General features: G+C 40.2%; 1 protein-coding gene across 2 annotated transcripts in view; it reads left to right on the forward strand.

Moving 5' to 3' along the window:
- The window catches only part of LOC108884251 (guanine nucleotide-binding protein G(olf) subunit alpha), a 45,064-nt gene that overhangs the window by 3,613 nt on the left and 14,268 nt on the right, over nucleotides 1-27,183 (forward strand). Inside the window, exons 1-5 of one of the 2 annotated variants that reach the window (XM_018678050.2) lie at nucleotides 6,488-7,363; nucleotides 7,743-7,815; nucleotides 8,677-8,731; nucleotides 8,932-9,051; nucleotides 16,019-16,116. In XM_018678050.2, coding sequence (XP_018533566.1) covers nucleotides 7,225-7,363; nucleotides 7,743-7,815; nucleotides 8,677-8,731; nucleotides 8,932-9,051; nucleotides 16,019-16,116 — 485 coding nt within the window. In that variant the 5' untranslated portion in view covers nucleotides 6,488-7,224. Of the gene's footprint in view, nucleotides 1-6,487; nucleotides 7,364-7,742; nucleotides 7,816-8,676; nucleotides 8,732-8,931; nucleotides 9,052-16,018; nucleotides 16,117-27,183 lie in introns of those variants that run through there. The other variant, XM_018678049.2, reaches the window with a different exon arrangement.

A 27,183-nucleotide genomic window follows, 5' to 3' on the forward strand; every position in this document is an offset into this window, starting at 1 on the left:
TAATGATAGCCACAAGGAACTTTTTTATTTTATTTTAACATTTATCCTGAACGAGCTGCCTGCTTTCGCTCAGAGCCGGAGCTGGAATACATCAGTTTTAGTCATATTTATAGCCACTTAAACTTTTGTGTTTGATCAGGTTTGCGGTAGGACACAAGCTGACAGCTGATAATTTTAGACATGGTTACAACTCTGTGGAAAAATTCTGCAGAAGTCAGGGCAGGTTTTGTAAAATGCCTGCACTAATATGATTAAAATTATTTACAAGGCTTCAAATCGCTCAGTTTTAAGGTTTTTGTTTTAAGAATCAGAGTTGATATATGCAGAAATAATGATTCTTGATGCTTTGTAAATAAATCCTAACCAGTTAAAACGATGTTTATCCAGTTGATATGTAAAGTAATTCTAATTTCTGTCAGAGAGGACTGTTACAGGACAGTACAAATAGCAACTGATCTAAATTCAAATCAGGTGCAGTAAACCTGCTGAATTCACACTTTATAAATCACATGCTTCAGAGGAAAGTAGCTCGGTTTAAAGGACTTTCAGGTATTTATCTTTAAAATCAAGGTTTTTATTTAATTTTTCTTTGCAAGACATGGTTTGAAAATGCTTTTAAAAAAGCACATGGATCTAACAGGGTTATATGGAAAATATTCAGTTTATATCAGAGCTGAAATAAGCATCCATGAGTCCATCTTCAGAAAGTATTTTTGGTAATCAGTTAATTGTTTAATGTGATTAAGACTTTCTGAAGTGTACTACCTTAAGAAAAAATGCCAAAATCTTAATGGTTCCAGTTTTTAGTATGCAAATATTTGCTGGATTTCTTTGTCTTACATGGTAGTAAACTGAATTTTTGACTGTTAGTTGGATAAAATTAGCAATTTTAAAGATATCACCTTAAGATACTGTTAACTGTGATGAGCATTCTGACATTTTATAGCCCAAACAGTCAATTGGTTAATGGATAATGAAAATATTTGTTGGTTGAAGCCCTAATTTACACATACCCGATGGTATAAGCAGAAATAAATCTTATTGTACGCCCCCCAGTGGTTTCTGACCATGTCCTAGTGGCTGTCCAGACCTGTATCGAAACCTTTAAGAAGATGCTCCCTCCATATTTAACAGATTTAGAAGATTTATGTTGATTTATATTGATCAGAATAAGACCCAGTTGTGATGTGACTGGATTTAACCTGCCTTCAAATGCAACTAGTGTTTTAGTCATGGGAAGTCAAGTACATGATATGTTTAAAATAGTTCGGAAGTCATGAAAGATATCAGAACATTTCCACTAATTAAGTCCTGAATCACTGAGTCACTGGAACAGTGGGTTATTATATCACTCCTCCAGTGAGCACATAATATTTTTCAAGGTGCTATTAGTCCAAAACTGCCTGTAACTTACAATAACAAAGTCACCATAAAGTAAGTAAACATGTTTGACTAGAGGACAATTCAGAACATGTGAATTCTTTTAATAGAGTTCCTATAGACTTTATATTTTAGTACATGAATGCAGGAATGGGAACTGGAAGGCGAGTTCCTATTCTTTCTTGGAAAGGAAGTTACTTTATTGTTAGGTCTCTTGGATCAGATTCTCGACAGGCCTGTGATAATATCTGTTACAGCTTTCCTAGATGCCCTTAACTGGCTGTTTCATATCTTGGCCTTATCACCCTTCATAAGCCTGAACAACAGGCTGCTAGCGTCACAGCACACTCCACAGAAATGATCACTGAAATCAGGTTAGCTTGTTGGAAGTCACTGATTTTTTTAATTTTGTTTCCCCCTCCTCTTTGTTGTTGAGCCACTATCCTGAGTGAGAAACCATATTTTGGAAAAGCTTACTCATCCACAGAGCTGCACAGTGGGAAGGTATAGCCCTGTCTGCCCTCCCCTTTAAATACAAGTGGAGCCGGGTGAACTTTGCTTCTGTCCAAATGGGTTTTATCATTGACTTGACTTCATTGAACTTTGCTACTAACCACACAGAGTATCCCAGCTAACGTAACCACAGACAGAAGGTGCTGGAGTATGAATTATTGTCATATTTATGATACTGATAGCGGCGGCTGCAATGTGAACTGTCTTGATAACTTCAATCAGCTAAATCAGAGCGAACCACACCACATTTAGTAGGACGTTGGACTGTGCTCAGCCTCCAGGTTTTTGCTTACTGTATAATTTCCGGCTTTATCAAGAGCCTCTGTCCCTAAAGAGAGTGCTATAAAGTTCTTTCCAGTCCCAGAAAAAAAAAAGAAAAAATTTCAAGGAGGCTAATTTTAGCTGGATATCATTTGGATGTGTGCCTCGTTTTTACAGTACATGCTTCAATTACAGTCGGGGCCTAGTAAATAAGTGTTGAAGATTTATATGTAGAGAAGAACTCTTGTAACAGTTCACTGGCAGTTATAATCTTTACCCAGCCAGAAAGCCTGTGTATTTGACTACATTTCATGTATTTATTAAAGGGAAATACTCAGAGCCTCTTTTGTATCTCCAAAATGCATCTTTACATTGCTAAGAGTTGATTAGCAACTATTTTTAAAGGCCTTACACTTACCATAGTGGAGGAAATCAAACCCCAAACACTAGCAGTGCGGTTGCCATTTTGCAGAGCAGGTTTGCTTCTGGCCTGAAAACACTAAAAATATCTTCGTCAGACTTTGAAAACCGAATTTACTGGTAGTAGGGTATTTTTAGATTGTTTTATTGCAGCGTTTACTTAAGAGAAGGGATCTTAAAATGTCTTCCAACTCCTGTACATGCACATATACTGACAGAGGAATTAATTATGAAATATTTCTGCTATTATTACCCACAAATATTGTTATGGTAGTTTAAAGTTCCTCTCCAGACATTGTTGTTTTTCAGTTTACTGCACTGGAGGCCTCACATCACCACATCACAGTTGTTTAAGCTGCTGTTTTGGACCATGATTCATTTCTAAAATAGTTGTTTATGTCACAAAATCCTGCTCATATATGCTTGTCTTAAACTCTGATTCAAAGCGAGTACAGGAGAGATACTTTCCCTCTTCAGCAGATGAATTAAACTCTGCACAGTGAAGCTCAAACATCCAGGTGAAGTAACATTAAGGAAAACAGATTTTTGAATCGAGGCAGACTCTAAATAATATTGGGCTGATGAAAGGTCAAGCGTTTACAAGCTCACACACACACACACATCCGTTTTCGTCTAGTTAAGAGGAAGCCACAGCAAGCTAAATATACATATCAGACACTACTTCCTAAAAAGGACGATAATTTATGCAACAAAACCTGGTTCTGTATCATTCAAAGGGAGATGACAGCAGTCGCAGCATGTGTGCAGTACCGCCTCTCACCACTAGAGAGTGATGTGGGCCAGTCACTTGTTTTGACCTTGCTTTCTGAGGTGGGGAGACAGGATTTTTTTTTCTCTCCCTCTCCCTCTCCCTCTCTCTCTTTTGGTAAGGGGTGGGGTTGTGGTGGCACTACCCTCACACCAGTATAGGTGAAGCGAGGGTTAAAGTCTCGATTTGCATGCTGCACAACTTTGTTGCACTCATTTCACTACATGAAACTAGTATTTGCATTGTGTTTGCATAATGGACATAATAACAGCACACTCCTTGTTGTATGTTACACAAATAATCATTCATGGGTGTCTTGTGCTGCTGAATGATCTGTGAGTGTTTGTATTATGAGCGCAGAGTATATATGCAGTCATTGTTTTTGTCTCACCTGAATGCAACAGTGTGGGGTTGCAAGTTAGCCTAGCGTTAGCTCAACGCTAAGGCCGACCTACCTAAGTTTCACTGCTTGCTCTAGAATCAAAAAGACTCTCTGTCTCAGTCTGACACATGCACACGTACAGACGGAGCAGCAGTAGTGTTAGTGCTGCTGTTACCTACAAATAACACAATGGTAGTCTGAATGCAGAGTGCAGGGCTGGAGAGTGAAAAAGTCAGACCTTAACAAATCCACACCCCATTTTGGTCAGGGTGAAAGGAAGCCACAGCAACCTAAACAGAAATGTCAGACAATACTCACAACACTGACAGCCTTTTCTGTTTCCTCCTCAATGTCATAACCAAAACTTGCACTGGCAGACTGAAGTTAATGTGTGTTCTGTGTTCTGTTCAGCCATTTTGGAGACACAACTTCATGGTATATAACATATATAACATACAAAGAGGATGAATTTGTCTGTGACAGTTTAGCAAGTGTTATATAAGGTTTTTCATAATGTGTGGTACAACAGTGATCTGTGGTTTAATGAGGTGAAATAATTTATCTTTAATATCACTTTTATTTGCAGTTATATAAACTGTTTCCCCATGAACACATCACTATAAGATCGACAATGTGTTCAATATCATACTGAACAGTATTTCTTTTTTCGTGCCAAAGGTATTATTATCATATGTATTAGTGATGGTGACCGAATCAACCTGAATGTTACTTTCATTTCCTGTGGTACCACTGCAGTTTTATAATAAGGTGTTAAACTGTGTGTAGTTCATTATTTTGCTGTGATATTTTGTATGATTTGATATGTTTTGTTAATCCAGCAAAGGGAATGATGTTTGGGACTCTGGGTTTTTCCTCCACCACTACCACAACCACCACGGCCCTATAATAATGTACTTTTTACTCAAATACATTTATCTGATAACTGTAGTTAAAGATGTAGTGCAGTAGAAGTATAAAATGGAATGCAGTAAATATTTACAGTACAGTGTTTGAGTAAATGTATGTAGTTACTGTACAGTAGTTAGTTACTGTACTGTACATTTCACTACTGTGGAGTACAAAGTATTAGCATCAATTGCCAAAACTAATAGTTCTTGTTATGCAGAATTATGCACTGCATTACTTTGATGTCATAGCTGGAAAAGGTGGGAGTCATTTTATTAACTTTATATACTGTGTGGTAGCTTATAAATTCCCCCATTGGGATAAATTAAGATTGATCTTAACCTATGATAATGTAGTATAATTAATTTTTTGATTATATTTTGTATTATTAACCCCAATGTGAAAAGTAAGTAGTAACTAAAGTATTCAAATACACATAGTGGAGTAAAAAGTACAATACTTGCCTAAGAAGTGTAGCGGAGTAGAAGTAGCAGAAACTGTAAATAAAATAAATACAAGTAGCTCAAAATTGTACTTGAGTAAATGTACTTAGTTACTTTTCACCACTGATTATCATGAAAGTAGACTTGTAATGGAGTATTTTTATACTGTAGCATTTCTACTTTTATTATTTATATATTAGCATATTAAGCAACTACTCTGTATACTGCTGGTTGTTTATCTATAATTCTATAGTACTGTCTCATGTTTTTATAAACTGATCATATGTTTTGTTTGTAAAATCTGCAAAGTAATCAGTAACTAGAGCTAGAAGGTAAATGTCTTTGAGTACAGAGTAGTGCAGTTATCCTCTGACAGGTAGTGAAGCAGAAGTATAAAACAGTGTAAAATTAAAAGTAGGCTTACTGATGTGAAGCATAAGCACCTTAAAACTGTACTAAGGTACAATACTTGAGTAAATGTACTTAGATACTTTCCACCACTGGGACTAGTTTAATGTCAGTATAATGTTGTGACCGACTGGAGCCACTAATCTCCATAATGATGTCCCTCTTTGTGCAGTATAAACATGTATGCAAAATTAACATGTCACAATTGCCATTTGTTTACGTACATCACTGGTGGAAAGTAACTAAATACATTTACTCAAGCACTGCATGTTCGTGTAATTTTGAGGTATATGTACTTATGCTACTTTATTCGTCTTCTTTACTCCATTTTCAGGAGGGAAATATTGTACTTGTTCTCCTCTATATTTATTTCACTGCTATATATTGTATTTTCAAAACACACAGTATGATCAGTTTATAAAACATAAAGCACTGTGATATTAAACAACACAATAGTATATAAAGTAGTTATGATAATCTCCACCTCTGCCAGTTACAACAACACATTTATGCACCAATAATCTAATAATACACATAATATAATGTAAGTGACAGGTGTCACACTGGTGCATACTTTCACCTTTGATACTTAAATATATTTTGCTGATCAACCTTACTTTTACTGCAGTAAAAATTTGAATACAGTGCTTGTAACTGAGTATTTTTACACTGTGATATTGCTACTTTTACTTAAGTGAGTATTTCCCCCACCACTGCAGGAAAAATTGGGACTTTCACGTGTTGTGTGTCTTTTTTTAAGCTTCTTTGATAGTGAAACGATCCTATAGACCACAGATTTTAATGTAGTACTGTTATGTGTAATGCAGTATTTTTTTTACACTGTGGTATTGTTATTTTTACTCTAGAAAAAGACGTATTTTATTTAAGTGTAAAAAAAACTACAGATATAGGTGCACATATATACACTGCAAATGGGTTGCCAGTTTGGGTCAGGGCCACCTCTCTGACTGGAGGCCAAGAAGAAGAAGAAGGAGAAGAAGAAGAGACCCACCCCCTTTGTAAACCAGAAGAGCAGCTACCGGGTTTCCACCATTTTTTTTTACCCATTAGCTTGATTAGCTTCTCTCTGTTTTGCCACACAAGTTATAAAATGCTATATCAGTCCGGGTTGTTAATGTTACAGTTTAACGGAGGTTTGTTTTCCAACACCACCTCCTCCTCCTCCTCCTCCACCACCACCACCACCACCACCACGGTCCACGGCTACTTCCTGGTGCCACAGAGAGAGGCAGTGCTGAGTTAAAGAGACAGAAATACTGATAGAAATTCAGATAGAAAAAAATACGGAGAGAGAAGAGAGGGGTTGGAGAGACGCGATAGGAACAGTTGACTGGATTCCCAGAAATTGAAAACCCTCTCTCTCCCTCTCTCTTCTTATTTATATGTATTTTTTTTTCGAGGGGGGGAGTATTTCTCTGTTTAACCGAGTCGTCATTCTTCGTCGGTTTGTAAACTAACAGGCGGTTTGGATGACGGTTGGCTGCGGCTGAAGCGGAATTGTAACGGGGAACGTATTCCTCCCTCCGACGGAGAAGCCTCGCAGAGATTTTTCTCCTCTTTTTTTATTTTTATTTTTTTATTTTTTTTATTTTACAGTAGACTCGTTCCTGTGTCATCTCGAGAGAAAAGACCCTACACTATCAGCCCTGGTGTTATTTTATTTGTGTCTATTTTTTTTTTAAACAAAACGATTCCACAAGGAAGGGTTAGGGCGACGGAAGATGGGTTGTTTGGGCAACAGCAAGACTGAAGATCAACGCATCGACGAAAAGGCACAACGAGAGGCTAATAAAAAGATAGAAAAACAGTTGCAAAAGGAAAGACAAGCTTATAAAGCCACACACAGGCTCTTATTACTGGGTAAGGCTGGTTTATGTGTGATCGGCTATGTGAAATGTAAGCTAACCGTAATCCCTTTCGTTTACCGAACACGTAGCCCCATTTGACAGCGCTTGCAATAATATGTCATGGGGGTGGATGTTGATGGAAGCGAAGCTCCACCGGAGCCTACAATTAACTGGCTTCATTTCCAAAACATTTATTTTTTATATTTTTTATTTTTTGGGTGAGGTGGGGGGGTGGTGGTGGTGGTAGGTGGGTGAAGAAGGAGGGGGTGGGGGTGGTGGTGGTGGTGGTAAAGGGGGTGGGGGGGCTTTACGCTAATCAGGATGTCCCCATTTGTGGTCATTTGGTGATATTTTTATGTATTTTTATTTATTTTTTTGGTCTATTTTCGAAGGTGCGGGAGAGTCCGGAAAAAGCACCATTGTGAAGCAGATGAGGATCCTACACGTCAACGGCTTCAACGCTGAGTGAGTGGCTATTCAGTTACACTTATTAAAAACAGCAACGTTAACGGGCTCAGAAATGTTATAATAATGCTTTATTTTGTCATGGCTTCCCCCCCATCCTCCACCCCTTCACCTTCCACCACCACCACCCTCCACCTCGTCCTAATGAATAACACTGTCGAGGCCAGAATATATAGCCTGTGAATTGGATTTTCCCCAGGCACTGCAGCGCCTGTTGGGCCCAGTATCCCATGCAAAGCAGCTAATATCTCCCCCCCACCTCTCTCTTTTTTCTCCTCCTCTCCTCCTTTTTCGTGTACATGTACAGTTATCATACATATGTGAGGATCTTGGTGTCACACAGATGCCAAATAATTCACTGTTTCCTGTTTCATGTGAGAGGGTGAAAGGTTGTGATCGACACAGGCCTATTGATGATTTGTTTTGCTGCAAGGCCTTGCATGGCATTGATCTTAACCAGTGGTCTGTTTTAAACAGGCCTAGTACATGTCAGGAGTCCTGTAACTGTATAAAAATACTCTTTATGTACAAATGCAGAGTATTTTTTTGAAGAGGATGTTGTATTTGTAGAGAACAGGAGGCATGATCTTGCATTTTTAAGATTAGAAAATGAGAAATATCTTAAGTACAGCACATCATATTTCCTTATTTTAGCATTTTTGCATTTCCTTGTCACCCATCCTCCACTGGCACACACTCCCAGCCTCTCAACACCTGTACTGTATGCATGAATGTATTGAAAATACAGCCTAACCTGGCAGTAACCCCTGCCTTACTCATAACCACCTTGATGATAAACCTTTTGTCGCCTGTTGTGGTTCATGTTTGTCGTAACTGCTGCCTCACACTATCTGCCTGCAGAGAAAAGAAACAGAAAATACAAGATATTCGGAAAAACGTGAAGGATGCCATAGTGGTGAGTTTTATCTGTATTACCTCCCCAAATGTGCTCAGTGTCTCTGTTGTTACACCGAATCCCACTGCAATCCCATTTCACTGATGATTATACAGGCTTACGATCAGATTTTTTTCCTTTTTTGTCCTGGTATTCATCCTGCTTAATGCTTGTTGTTTTTTTCTGTGTGTTTGTTTTCTCCCACAACTTCTGCTTTGTAGACTATAGTGTCTGCGATGAGCACTTTAATACCCCCTGTCCCGCTAGCCAACCCAGAGGACCAATTCAGAATCGAATACATCAAAAGCATAGCACCTCTTTCTGACTTTGACTATTCACAGGTAAGATGCTCATTAAGTTTCTATGGATGTGTTTTGTTTATTTTTTTGGTCTTTTTTAATGTGTGTTTGTGTGGGTGTTGGATGGTATGCGATGAGAGCATTTGCTGTTTTTATGGTGACCAGTGTTGGTCGTAGTGATTTAGCTCAGGGGTCTAAGATGTAATTTTGCCCTAATGTTGTCTTTATTCTTAAATTTTACCCCTTTTTAACAAACCAAAGCCAAAGGTTTTTTTTCCCTCTTGGAAGTTAAGAATGAACATGACTAATAACCCGTACGAAATCAACAGTGTCAAGTGCTTGTTAATGGTTTGATCCCCCCTCCCCTCCCCTCAGAGCCTAAGTAGATGTACACTGTATGTGGATTTGATTGCGAGTCGGAGCACATGGGAATCTTGTCAGTGTGTGATCAGCCATTCAATAGCGCGAGGTCATGTGTTGGAAATGTAGATAATGTTTTACATAATTTTGAAAGTGTTCCTTGTTTGACACCAGTTGTGTAGGACCACCACACAGTAACGACAGAATTAATACAGAGCTCATTTAAAGTGAACTTTTATGAGAAGCAAATCAAAGTTTTAATTTGCTATCAAATTAATCTTCTTTTTGATGCATTGATCACCACTTTTGCTGTTGCTTGTGCTGGGGTTGATCCCTATTCTCATCATGTTGTTGCTTGTTTTTGGAGCTGAAATGATCAGTCGGTTTTTGATTATTTGATTAATTCTAAGTAATTAATCAATCAAAAATGGCAAAGATTTGCTAGTTTCAGCTTTGTGCTACTTTTCTTTGTTTTATAGTTACCCAGGACCTTAGTGATGGGCATTTTTCACTATTTTGTGATGTTTTATAGATGAAATTATTAATCTATAACAAGTTGCTGCTTGTTTGGCATCAATACAATATGTGGTTTTGAGCTTTTGCTGTCATATGGTGTTTGACTTTTCCAACAAGGCCTAAAAGCTTGGCTAATGCTGTTGACTGGGTTTTTAGCTCCTTGCTGTCCTCAGGTCTACTACACGCCATCCAAATATTACTATTCCTTACAGTAGGATTGTTTTTGCATCGTTACTTTAAATCTTGATGTTTCTCAGGATCCCTCTCACCAACTTATTATTTAGTGGCACATCTTAGGAACATCCATTAAAAGGATTTGGGTGTTAATTTCCTTACAGGGCCCACAGTGAGAGTGTTAACAGGGCAGCAGCAGTAGTGGTCTGTGCTGCTGTGATGCTGCGTCGTGTGAGGGCCGGGGCCATGGGGAGAGCCGGCGTTGAGTTCCCAGGCCCGGCCAGGCCAACGGGAACAACATGGCTCTGTTTGGAGTGTCTGTGCTTGTCATCGGTCTCAGGCTTCACTTGTGCCATCAGTGTCACCACTACATTGTCACTTAGCGCCACCAGGCATGATACCCAATACAGCAGCGCAGGAACACGGCCAATCAGCAACCTGTGGCTTTCACCTGTTGGCGCCGTTTTGAAGTAGAGGCACATTTTACCTGGAAACTTTTGGACAGATGATATCACAGTGAATCAAAGTTCATTAATTTCTAATCTTAAGGGGAAAGTCAGCTCTTGGGAAACACGATGTTGCAATGAAATTTAGCAGTTGTTTTGTGATAAGGTATTGCAATGGGCGAGAAGAGGTAGACAGTAATCTTTGACTTTGCACATTTCCCTGAATGATTTGCTGTATATGTGTAGGTGGAGAGAGTGATGCTAATAGCTCAGCATGTACCAGTATGAATTTTTCTCCAGGGCTGCAACCATTGCAGTTATTTTTATTATTAACCAATCTGCCAGTTATTGACTTGGTAAATCTTTTAGACAATAAAAATGTAAGTAAATGATGAAAAATGTCCATACAGCTTCCTGTACATCTTGAGATGTCTTGTTTTGGCCAACCACCGGTCCAAAAATTGACAACTTATACTGATATTAAACATTAAAAAAACAGCAAATATTCACATTTCAGAAGTGTGTGTTGGTCGATTTATCAATTTATCAAAACTGCTGTGATTCACGTTCTGTGTGATGTGATTCATGTTGTGTGTGTGATGTAGCAGAGACATGGCTGCACGTTATTGGTGGACAAGTTGGTGTAGCTTCTCTTTGGCGACGGATTTCTCTCTGTATGGTTTTAATATGGTTCTTTATACGTTGATGTAAAATTACAACATTTACTCTTGACATTCTGCTGTCTAAATGGTATAAAATATCTTTTTGGCAAGTCATGTGATCAGTTTTTGGTAAGTCAAGTCAAAAAGAACAGGATGTGATCTTTTACAGGTCAAATTTAGGGTGGATTTTTCTTTCAAATTTTAAAAATGAGATTTGCATGCATTTTCACAAGCGGTAACCTTCTGTAAGACAACAGTTTCCCCTTGTCCCATATGTAAATCGGCATGCTTAGCTTTGATGGCCTTTAGTCTTTATCATCAAGGCGTCCTTCTTTCAAAAACTTTTTCCTACAGTAGCCTGGGATAACAGAGGGCCCATGGAAAAAAAGCACAGATACAAACGGTCGTCTATGCAAATGGAAACAAATGCCACTGCGGTGGCTAAGCTAGCCACCCGACAGTGTCTGTCAAGTGAAGTGGAGCAAATTCAAATGAGCCCCGGCCCCTGTTTTTTTGCTCTGTGTAGCTTTTCCCTCTATCAGACAAGTCAAAGCATATAATGTTCTCCATTTAATGCTAAAACAAGCAGCTCACTGTAAATAATGAGTAGCATCTGAGATCTGTATACACTCCCAACAAAAAGACATGGATTAGGTCCACAAAAGTTTGTTCTGTGCTTCAAGATGTATTGTTTCACTGCTGCAGAAGGTGAGCCCCACCCTTTTGTTGAGCTGATCTACTTTTGTGTTTTGGTGCAGAATTACTGTACTGATGAATTGTTTAAATCTTAAACCTGTGGCTAAATCTGTGCACATCAGCGATTTACCAGCGGGTGTATAACTTTATTTAATGTTGTCTAACGTTATCAGTTTACAGGCCGACCCCCTTAATTATGACTTTCTGTTAGAGAACATGACCTGGTTTGTGCTTCTTCTGTTCTCCACCACAGCCGTGAAGGGTAACACCTCTGTAGCGCTACCCGTGTTGTTAGCCTCTTAGTGATTTCCTCATGATGAAGAGCTTGAGTCCTAGAAGTTTGTTTGTTCCTGCAATTGATTAGTTGAGGATCTGTGATGTGGGGCAAAGGGTGGCACGGAGGGCTGCTCCGTTTTTGGAACCATGTTATGAAAGATGAACAGTCTCGAACAGTTGCTCCCTCTCTCCTTTTGCTTTTGCTCTCTCTCTCTCTCTCTCTCTCTCTCTCTCTCTCTTTCTCTCTTTTTTTTAAGCTAAATTTGTCTGTACTCTTTAACTGAGGTAACCCATGAAAGTCAGGTCTCTCTGTGCTGGGTGACTGTTATCTAACACAGATATTCTATTCAAATCCAATAAATGAGATGATGATGGTTTACAGAGGAGCTAGCTGGTCGTCTGGCCAGCTATGTATGTATAGAGGGATTTGAGGTTATTGGCTGTTGCTGTATATTTTGCTCCAAGGCCAAAGGTCCCTTCAAAACTTTCCCTTGAAGACTTCCAGTATCCCTGTGTGAATGAAGATGCACACCATTTGCTCCACAACTTTTTTTTTGTTGTTTGTTTTGCTAAGTCAAATCAGATTTAGGCCATTTTGTTCTTCGTGTCTGCCTGACCTATATGATTCAAGTGAAATTCTACATCACGCACACCCAACTTGATTAACGTAGAAACTGAGGCTGGTCCCTAGCAGAGCTGCCGGAGAATCATCAGCATCTTCATGGCTGTCGATGGGAGCGGAGTGAACTGGGAAGAGCAGAGGAAAGAGTTAAAAAAGCTTGTGTTAAAGCAAATTCCCTCCTGGTCTCTTTCTGTGTTATCAGTTCCTCTGTAGGGCACTGCAGCACACACTGCATTTATTCAAAGGCCCAGTGTCACACGCCTCTGTGGAAAAGAGCCCTGAGGACCATACTCTGCTTTTTTTTTTCCTCTCTTTTCTGCCCCTTCCACCCTCTACCCCTCGTCCTCTCCCTCCATCAACTCCTAATGCTTGCTGAGCTTTCGTCTGGGCCCTTCTTTTGGGTTTTTTCAAGCTCCTCTGTGTCTGCTGGTGTAAAAACTAAAAGCAGAAGAATGTAATCAGCACTGTTGAATCTTATTGATATTAGTTGAGGTTGGTGTAACAAAAATGGAAGCAAATAGCAGGCAAGAGAGCAAATATGGCCCCATTTTCTTTTGTTAGTCAAGAGTTTGGTGCAGCAGGTAAAATGCAACACTACAGGAAGCCGAACCATGGTTGTTAAATTAAAAATAATGAACGACCACACTTAAGAGATAAAGCATCATAGTGTTTAGGTTTTTCCTGACTAATCCCTGAAGAGTGAGTCTATATTCATCTGTGACAAAAAAGTAAACAAATATTAATGTCCCTCTCTCTCTCTCTCTCTCTGTGTGAGACTCTCTTCTCTGTGGGCTGGATCAGTGGATTTCCTCCATGTTGAACTTAATCACCGGATCTGCCGAGAGGAGCTCTCCCAGAGCATGTGATCATTTATCAGGCTCCTTCTCCCTCTCTCTGTCTCCCTCCCTCTCTCTCCCTCTCTCTTTCCCTCTCCCTCTCTCTCTGGTTCGGGGCTACTTTCACCCTCTCCCCAGTCGGAGCGCAGAGCCAGTGCTGAGTGCAGAGAGTCATGTAGTGGTTCCAGGCTAGAGGAGGAGCCCATCTGAAAAAGACATGTGCACAGGAGGCGACGAGGGATATTAGCCCAATCATCTCTGTTTAGGGCATACAGAGAATCCTGGGAAATGTCTCAAAGTCATTGATAAGATGAGTTTCCCTCATAATGCTCCCCATTGTCCAGGAGTAGGAAGTCAGCTGAAGCACTGAGACTATGTATAGTCATTTACAGCATCATGCCTAGGGATGTATTTTGCACAGCAGGAGTGCTGGCTATATTTGTATATTTTAGGAGATGTAATTAACTTTTGTTCTGTTTTTATTCTGTAGTGTTATTTGAATTTAAGGTACAGCGTCCGCGTGTGCCACCTTTGTTGCTTTAGCTTAGAGTTTAGAGAAGAGAGCTTGTGACCAGAAAGTCATGAGTTTGAATTCAGGAACTGTTGGATAAACCTGTATCAAGGAAGTGAATGTGTGAAGCAGGGCTGCAGCTATTAACGATAATTTTCATCATCAATTAATCTGCTTATTCTTTTCTCGATTAATAGAGGAATCGTTTGGTGTATAAAACATCACAAAACAGTGAAAAACATCTATCACAATGTCTCTCAACCGCAAGGCGATGTCATTAAATGTCTTGTTTTGTCTGACCAACAGTTCGAAACTCAAAAATATTAAATTTACTGTAATGTAAAACCAACAAAAGCTCAAAAGTTTCACATTTGAGAATGTGGAACAATCAAATTTATGGCAGATTTGCATGAAAAATGACTGAAACGATCAGTTATAATATTTGCTTTTGAACAGCAAATTGATTAATCAACTAATCATAGTTACTCTAGTGTAAAGTAACAAGCACTCACATTACTGTACACAGCATTAAATAGCTTTTTCTTGTACTTTTTTGGAAGCATAAAATCACTATTTCTGCTTCAGTTTGGCAGATTTTTGATGCAGATTAATTGATAATGAAAATAATCATTAGGTACAACAACAAACGAGAGGAACATGACGTATTCGTTTACTATGACCCTGTCATCTCTTCAGTGCTTATCTATGAGAAGGTGTTCTAATTTAAAAAATGGCTGCCAGTATGAAGAACATCAAAATTCAAGGCGACCATATGGAACTAAGTAACTAAGTAATATGACTTCTGTAGTGTTTAAAGGAATAATTCAACAGGGATATCAGCGTATTAAGTATGAAACTGGAGATGGGACATTGTTAGCTTCACTTAGCTTAGCATAAGGCCTGGTAACAGGGAGCCTATCTGTGTCCACAGTGGGAAAAAAAAAATGCCTACTGACAACTTTTAAAGCTCACGAGTCAGCACGTTATATCTTGTTTGTTCAACACACACACATACACAAACAGAAATGTAAAAACAACAGTTTCTGGTTTTTCTGGCCAACAGTGTTGTCAGATGGGGTCTGTCAGCACTGGGTGTCGGTGTACAGTAGGTCCACGTCCTACCACACCTGACAAACTCCAGGAAGCTGCACTCAGTCCTTGTGCCCCCTGTACCTGTTTGTCTGGAAATAATACTAGTTTTTCTGCTCCTGCTGGTGGTGGAGCTTTGGCAAAACAAATCTTGGGACCCTGTATTCAACAGTAGACGATAGTTGTGGCTGTGGAAGTGTGTATGTAACTGCATGTAACTGTAACCGTGGTATAGTGAGAAACAGTGTGCATGATCACTTTCTCTTGATAAATGTTTTACACAAAATGGGCTCTGATAAGTTTCCATTCGGTTTTTTGGTTTGTTTAGGCATCCACATATTGTAGCAGCACAAGTTTCAACATGTCATGTTTTCAAAAGACACATTTTGGAGACTTTAGTGATAGTAAAAGACTATTTAGTGCTAAGTTATCACGCATTACAGACTCACCTATTTCTACCTGTATTTTCACTGATACTGGCAATGAAGTGGGCATGATTTAGGGATTTGCTTGCATTTTAGAATGAGCAAAGTTCATAGTTTTTGGGTTACTTTTTAAATACTATTTATATATAAAATATATCTTTAAAAGACAGACTGACATCTACTCACTAGGAAAATTTAGGTGGGTTTTCCCTCAGTATGTGCTGTGTGTTTGTCTCAGTTCATTTTGCAGTGTCTGCTTTAACAGTGTGAAATATGATTTCATGGCTACCGGACCTTTCCACAGGACACTGTCCTCCATTCTCTTTTTGTTTTTCAGGATATATTATTGTCTTTTGTTTGTTTCTTAGTGATGTTTTTCTTCTTTTTTTTCCTCAGGAGTTCTTTGACCATGCAAAGAAGCTGTGGGATGATGAAGGAGTGAAGGCATGCTTCGAGAGGTCCAATGAGTACCAGCTCATCGACTGCGCACAATAGTGAGTTTCAAACTTTTAAAACACATTTTGTGGTGATGATTTTGATTTTGGTTTACAAAATATTGCTCTTAAGTACACGCTTTACTGTATGTACTCAGCTATAAGATACAGAGGACGAGGATAAGCGAGCTGGTTTATTTTTACAGCCAATAAACTGCTGTCACACCGCTGCTCCGTCACGTCCTCTTTGTGTCGTGTTTGAGGTGAAAGCTCTGCGGTGTGTGCTGGTGTCATGTCATACATGAATATGGCTGAGATATGTTTACTCTGGGTGTGGCAAGGCAAGCAACAGTTGTATCCGTCCTTTGGAAAATTATACATATATCCTCTCACGTCTGTGTGTGCCTGACATTTCACCATGGCAATATGCAAAGTCTGCTCTGACTTGTATTAAAATGCCCGACCACTGAATTCACTGGAGTTGTATTGATGTAGTTTTTGCCTCTAAAGGTGTAATGATGCTGTAGTTAAAAGTTCATATTAATCATTTCAGTGTTGGGTGTAGAAATAATCTACCTGTGGAGCTAATAGACTAAATTTCAGTGTGTCTGGCTGGACAAAAGCTATGTGGGTCATGGTTTGATTTCAGCTACCACCTGTATAAGGTTTTTTCTTAATACAACAGTACTTTAGATACTGTGGTTATGAAATTCTGATAACTGCTGTTTGACAAGGTGCAGAAACTGATGCCTCTTAGCACGGTGCCCCAGACTGTGTGGAAGGCTCCCACAGTACCTCGGGCCACCATAGGGTGCTGGTTGTACAGAGTGGAGGGGCCCCTCTGTTGCCTGTAAAAGGAAGTTTGGATATGCAAAGTGATTCACTGATTACAGTGCTCTCCTTCTGCTTCCTCTCTGACTCACCTCTGGATTCACATGTAAATATGAGGACATGCACACATGGTACAGACTCAAGAGTACAGCCCGCTTGAAATTGTCCCCTCCCATCCCAAAGGTTGGCTCCCTTTATCTCTCAGGGTTCGGTCAAAGGCACACTTTATCAGTGACTGGGCATATTGTCTTGTTGTCAGCGAACTGTGAGCCCACGTTACATGGGTGTAGAGTTGACAGCGCTTTTTTAAGATGGTATAGCACGTAGACAAACAGTCTCTGTACTTTTTTCCTGAATATCTTCCGTTCCTTGAACATAAATTTGACTTGAGGTCAAGTCTTCACTGGTTGCCCTGCCTGAGAGCAGCCTCCATAGAAAGGAGAGAGATAGTCAGGTGATGGTTGGAGAGTCACATGAATCTGTAAGGTGGAGCTGTTACAGTCCAGGGCCTGTGTTTGTCTTTGCTGCTCTGTCTGTGTGTGTGTGTGTGTGTGTGTGTGTGTGTGTATGCAGTACAACTGCACAATATGTAAAAAAAATCTTGTGTTTATTTCAGTCAATATTCCAGTATCATAATGATACTTGAGATATCATAAACATTTAAAATCTTATTTTTATGAAATCAGAAACTATATTCTACTTTGTTATAAGTGGAACCACTGAGCACTGAGGATACAGCTGTCCTGTGACACGAGTAAACATTAACAGAGTGAAATGAAGATGGTGAAAAGCCTACAGTATTTAAATTGAGTGGTGTTGGTTTATGTGGGACTTTCCTGCTGTTATTGGTTTTGAACTTGTACCTTTCCCTCTGCTTCTATGCTGAACCAGGCAATCAAAACTACAGCCAAATGACTAACGCTCAATATTTCTTTTAAGCTCCAGTCGTCTTCTCCATTTTCTTCCTCCTCTTTTTATATTATTCATTTTTCTCCTGCCCGTCATACTATCCTCCTATCACCGCCCGTCTGGCTGGTTACGTCGCTGCTCCTGATTGGTTAACAGCCGGTGAGCCGTTGTATGTTTGGACAATAAATCATCATTTTAGTTTAGTGGAGTGTAAAGAAGATAAATAATGAAAATAAGTCACAGCTGTGTTGTGGTTTAGTGTGCAAATGTACATCAGCGATATCAGCCCAGACGTTTTGTTTTTCCTACTCGAATCATGGCAGCTCAGTTGTACAATAGCTGTCAATATTAAAGTGAATATATAACTTAGTGCTAAATGTTGAAATATATAATGATGAATAGCATTTTTAGATCAGGAAAGATCAGGTTTCACATTCGCAGTTTATTTTGAAATCTCACTGCTCCATAGAAACATGACAATATGCCTCTATTGTCAGCGTCATGTGTTTGATTGATGTCTGGTATTTGTCAGACTACACGGCCTCTCGCTTACTTCCTCTCTCGGTTTTAACCTCTGCATGAACTCTGTAGATGGCAGGGCATTCATAGATACTCTGTCCTACATGGCAGCAGACCTGTCTGTGTGTAAATGACCCCATAGACACAGACACACACACACACCTATTGTTGTTATGACCACTTAACTACGCTAACTGTTCTCGGTCACTGTCCTGGAAGTAGTGAAACACTGGCAGACAGCCTCAGCAGCCAACTGTGTAGAAAGGAAGGGGGCAAAGTTCATATGTTTGGATCCAGGCACGTTTCTGGGTATTTTTAGTGTTAATATTATGTTTTGGTCTAGTCCCTTTTAGAATCTCATCTTGTTCCATCTTCTTCTAATCGGCACAGGAAGTCATCTTTTATTTTTGTTTGTCCACACCTGCTCTCTCTTATTTTATGTATTGAACTTCCACAGACTTGTGTTTGTGTAGCAGGCTACGTCTTGGATCACAAATGTGATAAGAGCGCTTTCAGTCACACTGAGAGTAAATTAAAGAGGAAGTCGACCGTTTGTGGGAGGAACAGATTGGCAGGCAGCAACCGAACATGCTAACAGTCTAAGACAACAGATATATTGTCATGAAGTCACCATCAGATCAAACGGGGAAGAAATTTGACTTTGATATAGCTCGTATTTATATTTTCTGATGGCAGATTACATACCTCTGCTATTTCATCTGTGTTGTCCTTCACAGACCTTGCTCCACTGGCAGATTTTTTTTTTCCAGCAGGCCCCAACGCCGGACGGCCCATTGGACAAAGGCACAGGAAATAAGTATGGGCTGATGGCGAGTGCTTGTTATGCCAAAGAGCATGTCCGTATCGATGCTTTTGGAATCCTGTCACCGATCGATCCGCCCTCTGCATCGCACATTTATACGTTTTAAGAGCACAGATATGTGTCTGCCAGTTGATTGATTATGAGCTATTTTCAGCTGCAGTGGGCCGGTTCCATTGCAGTGCCTTGGATGTGTCAACGGCAAAATCAAACACTTTTTCACACGCAAAATCTGAACTCCCAGGCCTCTCGCTTTTTCCTGTGGGGAGTGTTTGTTGCAGTCCCGCAGCAAATATGGCACAATTCATATACTTACAGTGTATGGTTGGTTGTTATCCAGTGTTAGATGCTGTTTCTGGTTCTGGGATGAAGTTCTGTCTGTGGTGGTGGTGTTGTGTGCACTGTAGCAGCAGCAGAGACTGGGCCAGAGGAGCGCTGCCCTGGATGGACATGGTGCTGGAGCTGGAGTCTGGGAATGTAGCTGAAGAAATGAGGCTATGAAACAGCTGAGCGATACAGCTGGGTTTTATTTCTGCAAGTGAGAATGAGGCCTGGGACAGAGAGAGCTGATGGTGGGTTAGGTACAGGAGCGTGAAAGGGCTGGAGTTTGGTTTAGATGCTGTAAACTTGGTTTTTATTTAATATGTTCTGTTATTTAAAATGTTTTTTTTTTACCTCCAGAACATACTGAGTGGCCAAAGCCTCCCTTTGATCAGTATGAATCAAAGAGCAGCTGGCTATTTTGGAATCACCATACTTTATGTGTAAGCCACAATGCATTGTGGTTATTGTAGTTTGCCAATATGGCACTATGAAATGAGAGGCATTTAATGAACCAGTTGTTTAGTGAATTAAACCTGGACTCACTTCGATATGATGATTATCATTCTTTATAGCTCAGTTTATTGACAACAAAGTAATCTGCAACTATTTTTTGATGATTGTAACATTTTTTAAAGCAATTTTTCTGAAAATGACAAACTTTCTCTGGTTCCAGTTTCTCACTTGTGAGGATTTCATACTTTCCTTTGTGTTAGTGAACTGAATATCTTTGAATTTTGGACCACTGGTCAGACAAACAGAGAAAGAGAAAACAGAGAAAACTGAAGACATCACCTTTAACTGTAGGAAGCTGACACTTGTCACTAATTTCTGGCATTTTATAGACCAAATGATTTATCACAAAAATAAAGTGGCAGATTAAGTGATAATTCAAAATAACATTTTAGTTGCAGCCCTACTTGCCTTACCTAAATGTTACCTGTACTTTTGGACGTCCTTGTCTTTTTCAAATCAAATGATCCTCCTATTGTATTTCACTAAACTAAAGGCCTCTACTGCTATTGATCTCCAAAATCCCATCTAGACTGAACCTTGGTCACGTCTCAACACCTCACACACACATGAATGCAAAGATGAGACTATTTTTGCTCGAGCCATCTATTGATCCAAATGATCAAATAGAAGGGGCAGGATGGTTTGGAAAATTGGCATATTAAAAAGATGTTAATCACAGCAACATGTCCTGACTCCTGCTAGAATTAAATTAGTACGACTTTGTTGACACACAAAACCTTGCACCATTGAGCTTCTTTGGATATCTGAAGTAAAGTACATTCAGTCCAAAATGTGTTATAATGTTGTTTAAACCATCTTATTGATTGGTTCATTCATGTTAAAAATGTCTAGGTAAATACAGTAGAGCTGCAACTAATGATTCTTCTCATTATAATCAATCTACCAATTATTTTCTCAGTTAAAAGATTAATTGTTTAGTCTTTAACATGTCAGAAAAATAGTGCTATTTTTAATTCTCAAAAGCTGCTGATTAATTCATAATTTTAACAAATTGTTACAGCTGTAAAATACTGGATGCGAGCACCCTGTCTCATCCTTCCTGTCAGGGGAATGTATATATTTCCTTATCTGATGATAGTTAGACTGTGTTTCTATATAAAATAAATTGAACTAATGTCTCCAAAACATTCTTCATCCCCTGTTCTCTGGGCTTCAAACATTTAAAGATTGATGTCATGAAGGAAACTCATAGCATCACAAATGTTTGGATTTGCACAGAGCATTGGTGATGAGGGCGTTGTGATGTGTAGGTGGCCCAGGACAGAGAGGTACAGCTGGGTCAGGACTAGTCTCCAGCAGTCCTGGAGATGGGGCCGGGTTGTGGATAGACATATCTAAGGGCTGGGTCTGGTTCCTGGCCTAGGCTGGGGCTGGGTGTTGGGGCTGGGGTGTAGTGCTGGTCACGGGACTCTGCCACCAGCCTGGGGGCCACTGACACAGTCATCTGGGGCAGTAAAGTGCTAAGAATGGCCGGCATTGTCAGCCAGCCCCGGCCCCTGAAGGGCCTACAGAAACAGAGGGGCTACGCTTCGCAAACAGTGGCTCTCCTCAATAAGGAGCCTCTTCTGTTCAAGGAAGAGCCCGAGAGAGCGATATTTATACACCGGCTGCATGTCACCGCTGCTTTTTTCTGTCACCAATAAGTTGCTTGATTTCTTCATGTTTTAGCTGATTTTGATGTAGAAACACAACATGTGTGTTAATATATTTCAATGTAATAACTTTTTTCCCCTCCAGATTGGTTATCAAGTTATTTTTAATGCATGAGGAATTGATTTTCCACTGGGATGTTTGTCTCACTGCAGCCACAGCAGCATTTGAAATTGTGTTAAACCTTCATGGACTGTATTGTTTTGTCCACTTTAGGGGCTTTGCTTAGTTTGAAAATGAAATCTAAAGTCACAAGTTAAGTGTATGCATCTTAAAAAGTATGAAGCTGAGAGTTTGTTAGACAATCACAGTCTGTAGATGTTAACTGTAATGAAAGACAGTGATGGACAGGTACAGAGAATTTTTTTTAAAAAAGATGATGCAGCAACACAACCAAGTTTAAATGCTGCACAGATTATAATTAAAACACATACTGAAACTATCAAAATAAAAGTGCATCCTTATTTTACCCCTAAAAAGATTATGAAACAGCACCAGTTATATTCCGTCAAGTGTTTTTGGATGCATCTCTAACTATTAATGTTCTTATCTGTTTTATTTTGGTATGCTCATATCTTGTAGTTGTTGAGTGCTTTAACCACTTCCAGTGCTAAACTCTTAAAAATAGCCCAAATGGTTTCAGTTCCCTTTATTGAATCCCTTCATTTATTTTTAACCTTTTCAAGAAGAGAATAAGTGATGTTTACTATAGCTCAATTCTAATCATGATTTTATAACTATACTAATTGTTTAAAAAAAATACTTTATTCATAAAAAAGAATCATAAAAGGCCTTAATCCAGATTAACAAAAACCTTTGTGTCACTTGCTAAAATCAGATGACCCTGGTGTCAGCTGACTGAGAAATAATCAAAGGGGGCACTATGGAAGTGTGTGTGTGTGTGTGTGTGTGTGTGTGTGTGTGTAGTTGTGTGTGTGTGCAGTTGTGTGCATGATTTCTGAGGAAGAGGAAGGAGTGGTTTTGAGCTGAACTGCAGAATCTGATCTACTGGAAGCTCAGTGGGACTCTACATCTACACAAACCACTGTCCTTAAGGTTGTTAGAGCCCCCTGTGGGACTGACTCTCTCTCTCTTTCTTCCACTGTCCCTCTTTCTCTCTCTCCCTCTCTCTCTCACTCTCTCTCTCTCTCTCTCTCTCTCTCTCTCTCTCAGTCCATCTATTCAGTCCTCTCTTGAGGCCAGAAAGCGACAGCAGAGAGGATGTTGCAGAACACATGAGAACACATGTCTCCCCCTATATGAAGTCTTTTCCAAAGTGTGTGTGCGTGCATGTGTTTAAACCCTTTTTTAGTCATTTAAACATTCAACATCTTCAAGTTCTAACAGTAGGGCCCTGAGATTTAGTGTTACTGTAACTGTTAATGGCTTTTTCTGTCCATTAGTTAAGTGTTTTAAAGTGCTCTGGATGTTGTAGAAGTTGTAGATGTGGGGTGTTGAAAGCTCTCAGCCTGCCCGGGCATTTGGAAACAGTTAAGAGAGCCTAAAGCTGCTCAGCATAGCATGCTACATGTCACAAGATTAGCTACACTGCCAGTGTGTTTTTATTTTGTTTCTAGAGACCAGAGGCTCTGACAGACTGTATTTAGTTTAGTCAATGAGTTGGATCACATTAGAAAGACGGCACAGCTCCATGGAAAGAGATATATGTTTTAAGCAGTATATTTAAAATGTAAAATGTCCTCTTGTGCTACATAACAAATTAGCAAAATCGTGTCACATTTTGTTTGTTTGTATGTGTGTTTAATTGTTAGTATCATCTGGCTGATCTACAAAACATGAGCAGTGTTGCAGCGAAAAAATGGGAATTTATGTTCCACTTAAAGAAGGAGAATTGTGGCTATAAATAGATTTTTATTTTTGGGTTAAAATGTGCGTCCATTTTAAAGGACAGACAGAGACACAGAGCGAGGCTGGTGAATGGCGGATATCTGCGAGTCTGTTACTGTGTGTGCTGACTGCACACACACACACACACACATACCTTTCTCTCTCTCTCTCTCACACACACACACAGTCACACACACACATATACACACCCTGCTGTTGACCAGGAGTGTAAAGGCACAGACTGCTGGAGGACAGCAGTGGCGAAGCAGGTTCCCTGCTCAGAGATTGTGGAATGGTCGTCCATAGACCCCCCTGCTCCTCCTCCTCTCTCTCTCTCTTTCTCCCTCTCTCTCTCTCTCTCTTCACTGAGCCCCCCCCACTCTGTCGCTCCCTTTTCTCCCCCCCCCTCCACCACAACCCCCCACCCCCCTTAGAGCTTATGTAAACTAGCTGTGGAGCCAGGGCAAGCTGAGGCTATTTTTAGCAGCAGTACTGCAGAGCAGAAACTGGCGGAGGGTCACGTGTGCGCAGCCGAATCAAAGGGAGTATCCCGGCAATGCGCTGTAAACAAAGGGAAGGTCAGTAGCAGAAGGTGAGACACAAAACGCCTCTGTGTTGGTTTTGTGTGTGTGTGTGTGTGTGTGTGTGTGTGAGTGTGTGTGTGTGAGCAACTACGCACTGCACTGGCCATACCTTCTCTTCTCTTAATGCCCTGATATAAACAAATCATCGCGAGTGTATGAATGCACTCATATGCTTTTCCTGCTCACTCTGTCTCCCCCTACTCCACACACACACACACACACACACACAGCTCAACCATTTCTTCCACTGTTGGAGACAGAGAGGGGGGAGCTGAATTGATCAAAGCGTGGTTTGACACGCTAGGAGACATTTTGCTGTCTAATCATGACAGGGGCTCCCAGCTCCTCACTCTCTCTCCCTGTTGCCTATCAGAGTGAGCAACAGCAGACTTGGAGCTGTGCAAAAATCCACCCCAAAAAAAAAAGCACATGACCAAGTGTGTGTTTAGCATTGACATTAGCGTGTTTTGTATCACATCTCAGCGCCCCTGCCTGCTTCAGAGTTAGGCCTGGTTGTGTGCTGCTACTGTAGCTCAGGTTGTTGTAGAGCCCTGTAGGCCTGGGCTAGCAGCAAGGCTAGCAGTTAGCAGTGTCCAGCCACACCCAGGCAAAAGGTCTCCCTCCACCTCAGCCACTAGTCAAACAAGCCTCAACTTTCACCTCCTGTGGAATGTGGTCAGAGGAGGAGGAGGAGAAGGAGGGGGGCACGAGGCTATTTATAGAAACCTTTTATATTTTTCTGTCACAGCGGTTTGTTTCCCTAGACAGATTGAGCTGTTGGCTGTTTCATCAGGCTAGGCTGAAGGAGGTAGCTTGGAGGCTAACTTAAGTAAACATCCGGCTCCAGCACACAAGCCATGGTTCAGCGGTTTTTGGTTGGGTGATTTATTGTCGTAGCCGTTCTTAACCTGGCATTCTGGAGCATCTCAGTACTGACGAACACCAAACAGATACTGGTCTGTATCTATCTTAAAGTGTCCTGACAAGATAATAAGGGAGTATCCGGTTCCTCTTTGTGTGCCTTTGTGGTTCTTTAGAGTGCCACTGTACTGTACTCTAAAGCAATATTTATTTAGAAATTTAATTCCAGTCCACACCTGATATGTTTTTACAGCTGCGACAGGTTAAACAAAGGCGTAATGTACTTACATGTTCCTTTGTGCATATTGGTATTTATTTAGTAATGTTTCTTTCTGTGTCTGCTGAAGCATAAACTCTGGGGACTTCGGCTACAACGAGTCGATTAATTCACTCGTTGAAATAACAGAAAATGAAGTTGTAACTGTTTTGGTAATTAATTAATCATTCAAGTAATTTCTGAAATGAAAATGTTTCTGAACTGTGAGGATCTGGTGTTTTACTGAACTGTATGTGATTCTAGTTTTTGAGTGTCAGGAAAATTCAGATGAACATTTTAAAAATATTTTCTTTATTTTATAGACCTAATGAAGGGTGATTTAGTTGTGTTTTTTTTTTTTTTGACTTAATTAAAACACATTAATTGTAGACCAAGTCTGTAAACTACAGCATATATACAGCTGTGGCACTTTGTGTTTTTAGACACACACATCAGACACAAAACAGTTTGTATAACAGAGGATGTTCATGCTAATTGTGCTGTCATGGCATTTTGCTATTAAATAAACTCAACCACCTGTATCTATAGACATTTCCAGTCCAGTGCAGGGCTGCAACTAATGATTGTTTTTATCATCAATTAGTCTTTCTTTATTAATCAGTTAATATCCTATAAAATATCTGAAAATTATGAAAAGTGCTCGTTATATCCTGGAAACCAAAAGGTGACAGCTTTAAATAATAATTACTGTTAGAATAAAAGAACAAAATATAAAGATATTCAGTTTAGTATCACATAAGACAGAGAAAGGAAGCACATTTTCATTTTTAAGAAGCTGGAAAAGGCCTGAAACAGTGACTCGATTATCAGAATATTTGCCTCGTTGACTCGTCCAGTATATTCAGAAAGTCTAGATGAAAGAAAAGAAACCTCACCTGCAACAGAATTAAAAGATTTTGGTGTATTTGACATTATATTTTAGAGCTGTGTGGAGTGAAATGAGGAGAGAGGTGTATCAGCCCATGATCTAATTTTACTGAACAGCAAAGTGATTAGTATTATTTTTTACAACAAACCGCTGGAATAATCTGCGGCGCCGGTGTGGCTCCTCTGACCCTGTTCTCACCTGTTCGTAATGACACCGTACGCTCATTACTCCGTACAGATATCCCACTAATCACCAACACATCAAATCACTTCAAATCCATGTCGTACAGACTAGCTGCCCGTTCAAAGCTGCTGCGAGTTTCTGATTTGAGGATGTAACAACGCCGTCACAACGCCACCACCACAGTTTTGCAGTTACCACTTGGCCATGAAGTGTCATTTTCCAGCGCACATTACCCTAGCCAGGCCTGTCTCACGGGACTCCTATTGACTCGCTCCGTGACTTGTAACATCCTTATCAATTATCCCCATGGTTCAGCTCTCAACTCGTATAACCCTGTGCGTCTAATTTATCACCGCTGACACTGCGTCTGCCAGGTCTGTGACAGATTTCAGTAACTGTGTGTGTGTGTGTGTGTGTGTGTGTGTGTGTCTCTTTTTACACGCTACACGTTACAGTCCTCCCTTAACTGAAGACGAGACTTATTTTTGGTTGTGCTTGCTCGAAAAACGGTGACACTCTCTAAAATAATCTGTCTTCATAAGCCTAAATTTGCTGTGCCCTCCCACCAAACGCACACACACACACACAGAGTGACACACATACAGAGTAGAAAGCCAGCACAGAGCATGGTTCTGCTTTGTGTTGATGTATGGGAGAGTCTGGGAATGGAAGGATACAAGTGCAGCCTGGCTTAGGAAGAGACAGGGGGATAGAGAGAGAGAGGGAGAGAGAGAGGAGTGGTATGGACTGACTGGGGTTGCCATGGGAACCCAGCTGCTAAAAGCAGGCAGGGTCAGTGTGGAAGAGGAGGCTGTGTGCAGCAGGAGCGAAGGGATGCCACCCGGAGGCCTGTTGGTGAACTACACAAACAGCACACAGGCCTGCACACAGCTCCAGCTCTGACTCAGTGTCATCCTGA

The sequence above is a fragment of the Lates calcarifer genome, linkage group LG4 (assembly GCF_001640805.2).
Source record: "Lates calcarifer isolate ASB-BC8 linkage group LG4, TLL_Latcal_v3, whole genome shotgun sequence".
In the NCBI taxonomy this organism is placed as follows: domain Eukaryota; kingdom Metazoa; phylum Chordata; class Actinopteri; family Centropomidae; genus Lates; species Lates calcarifer.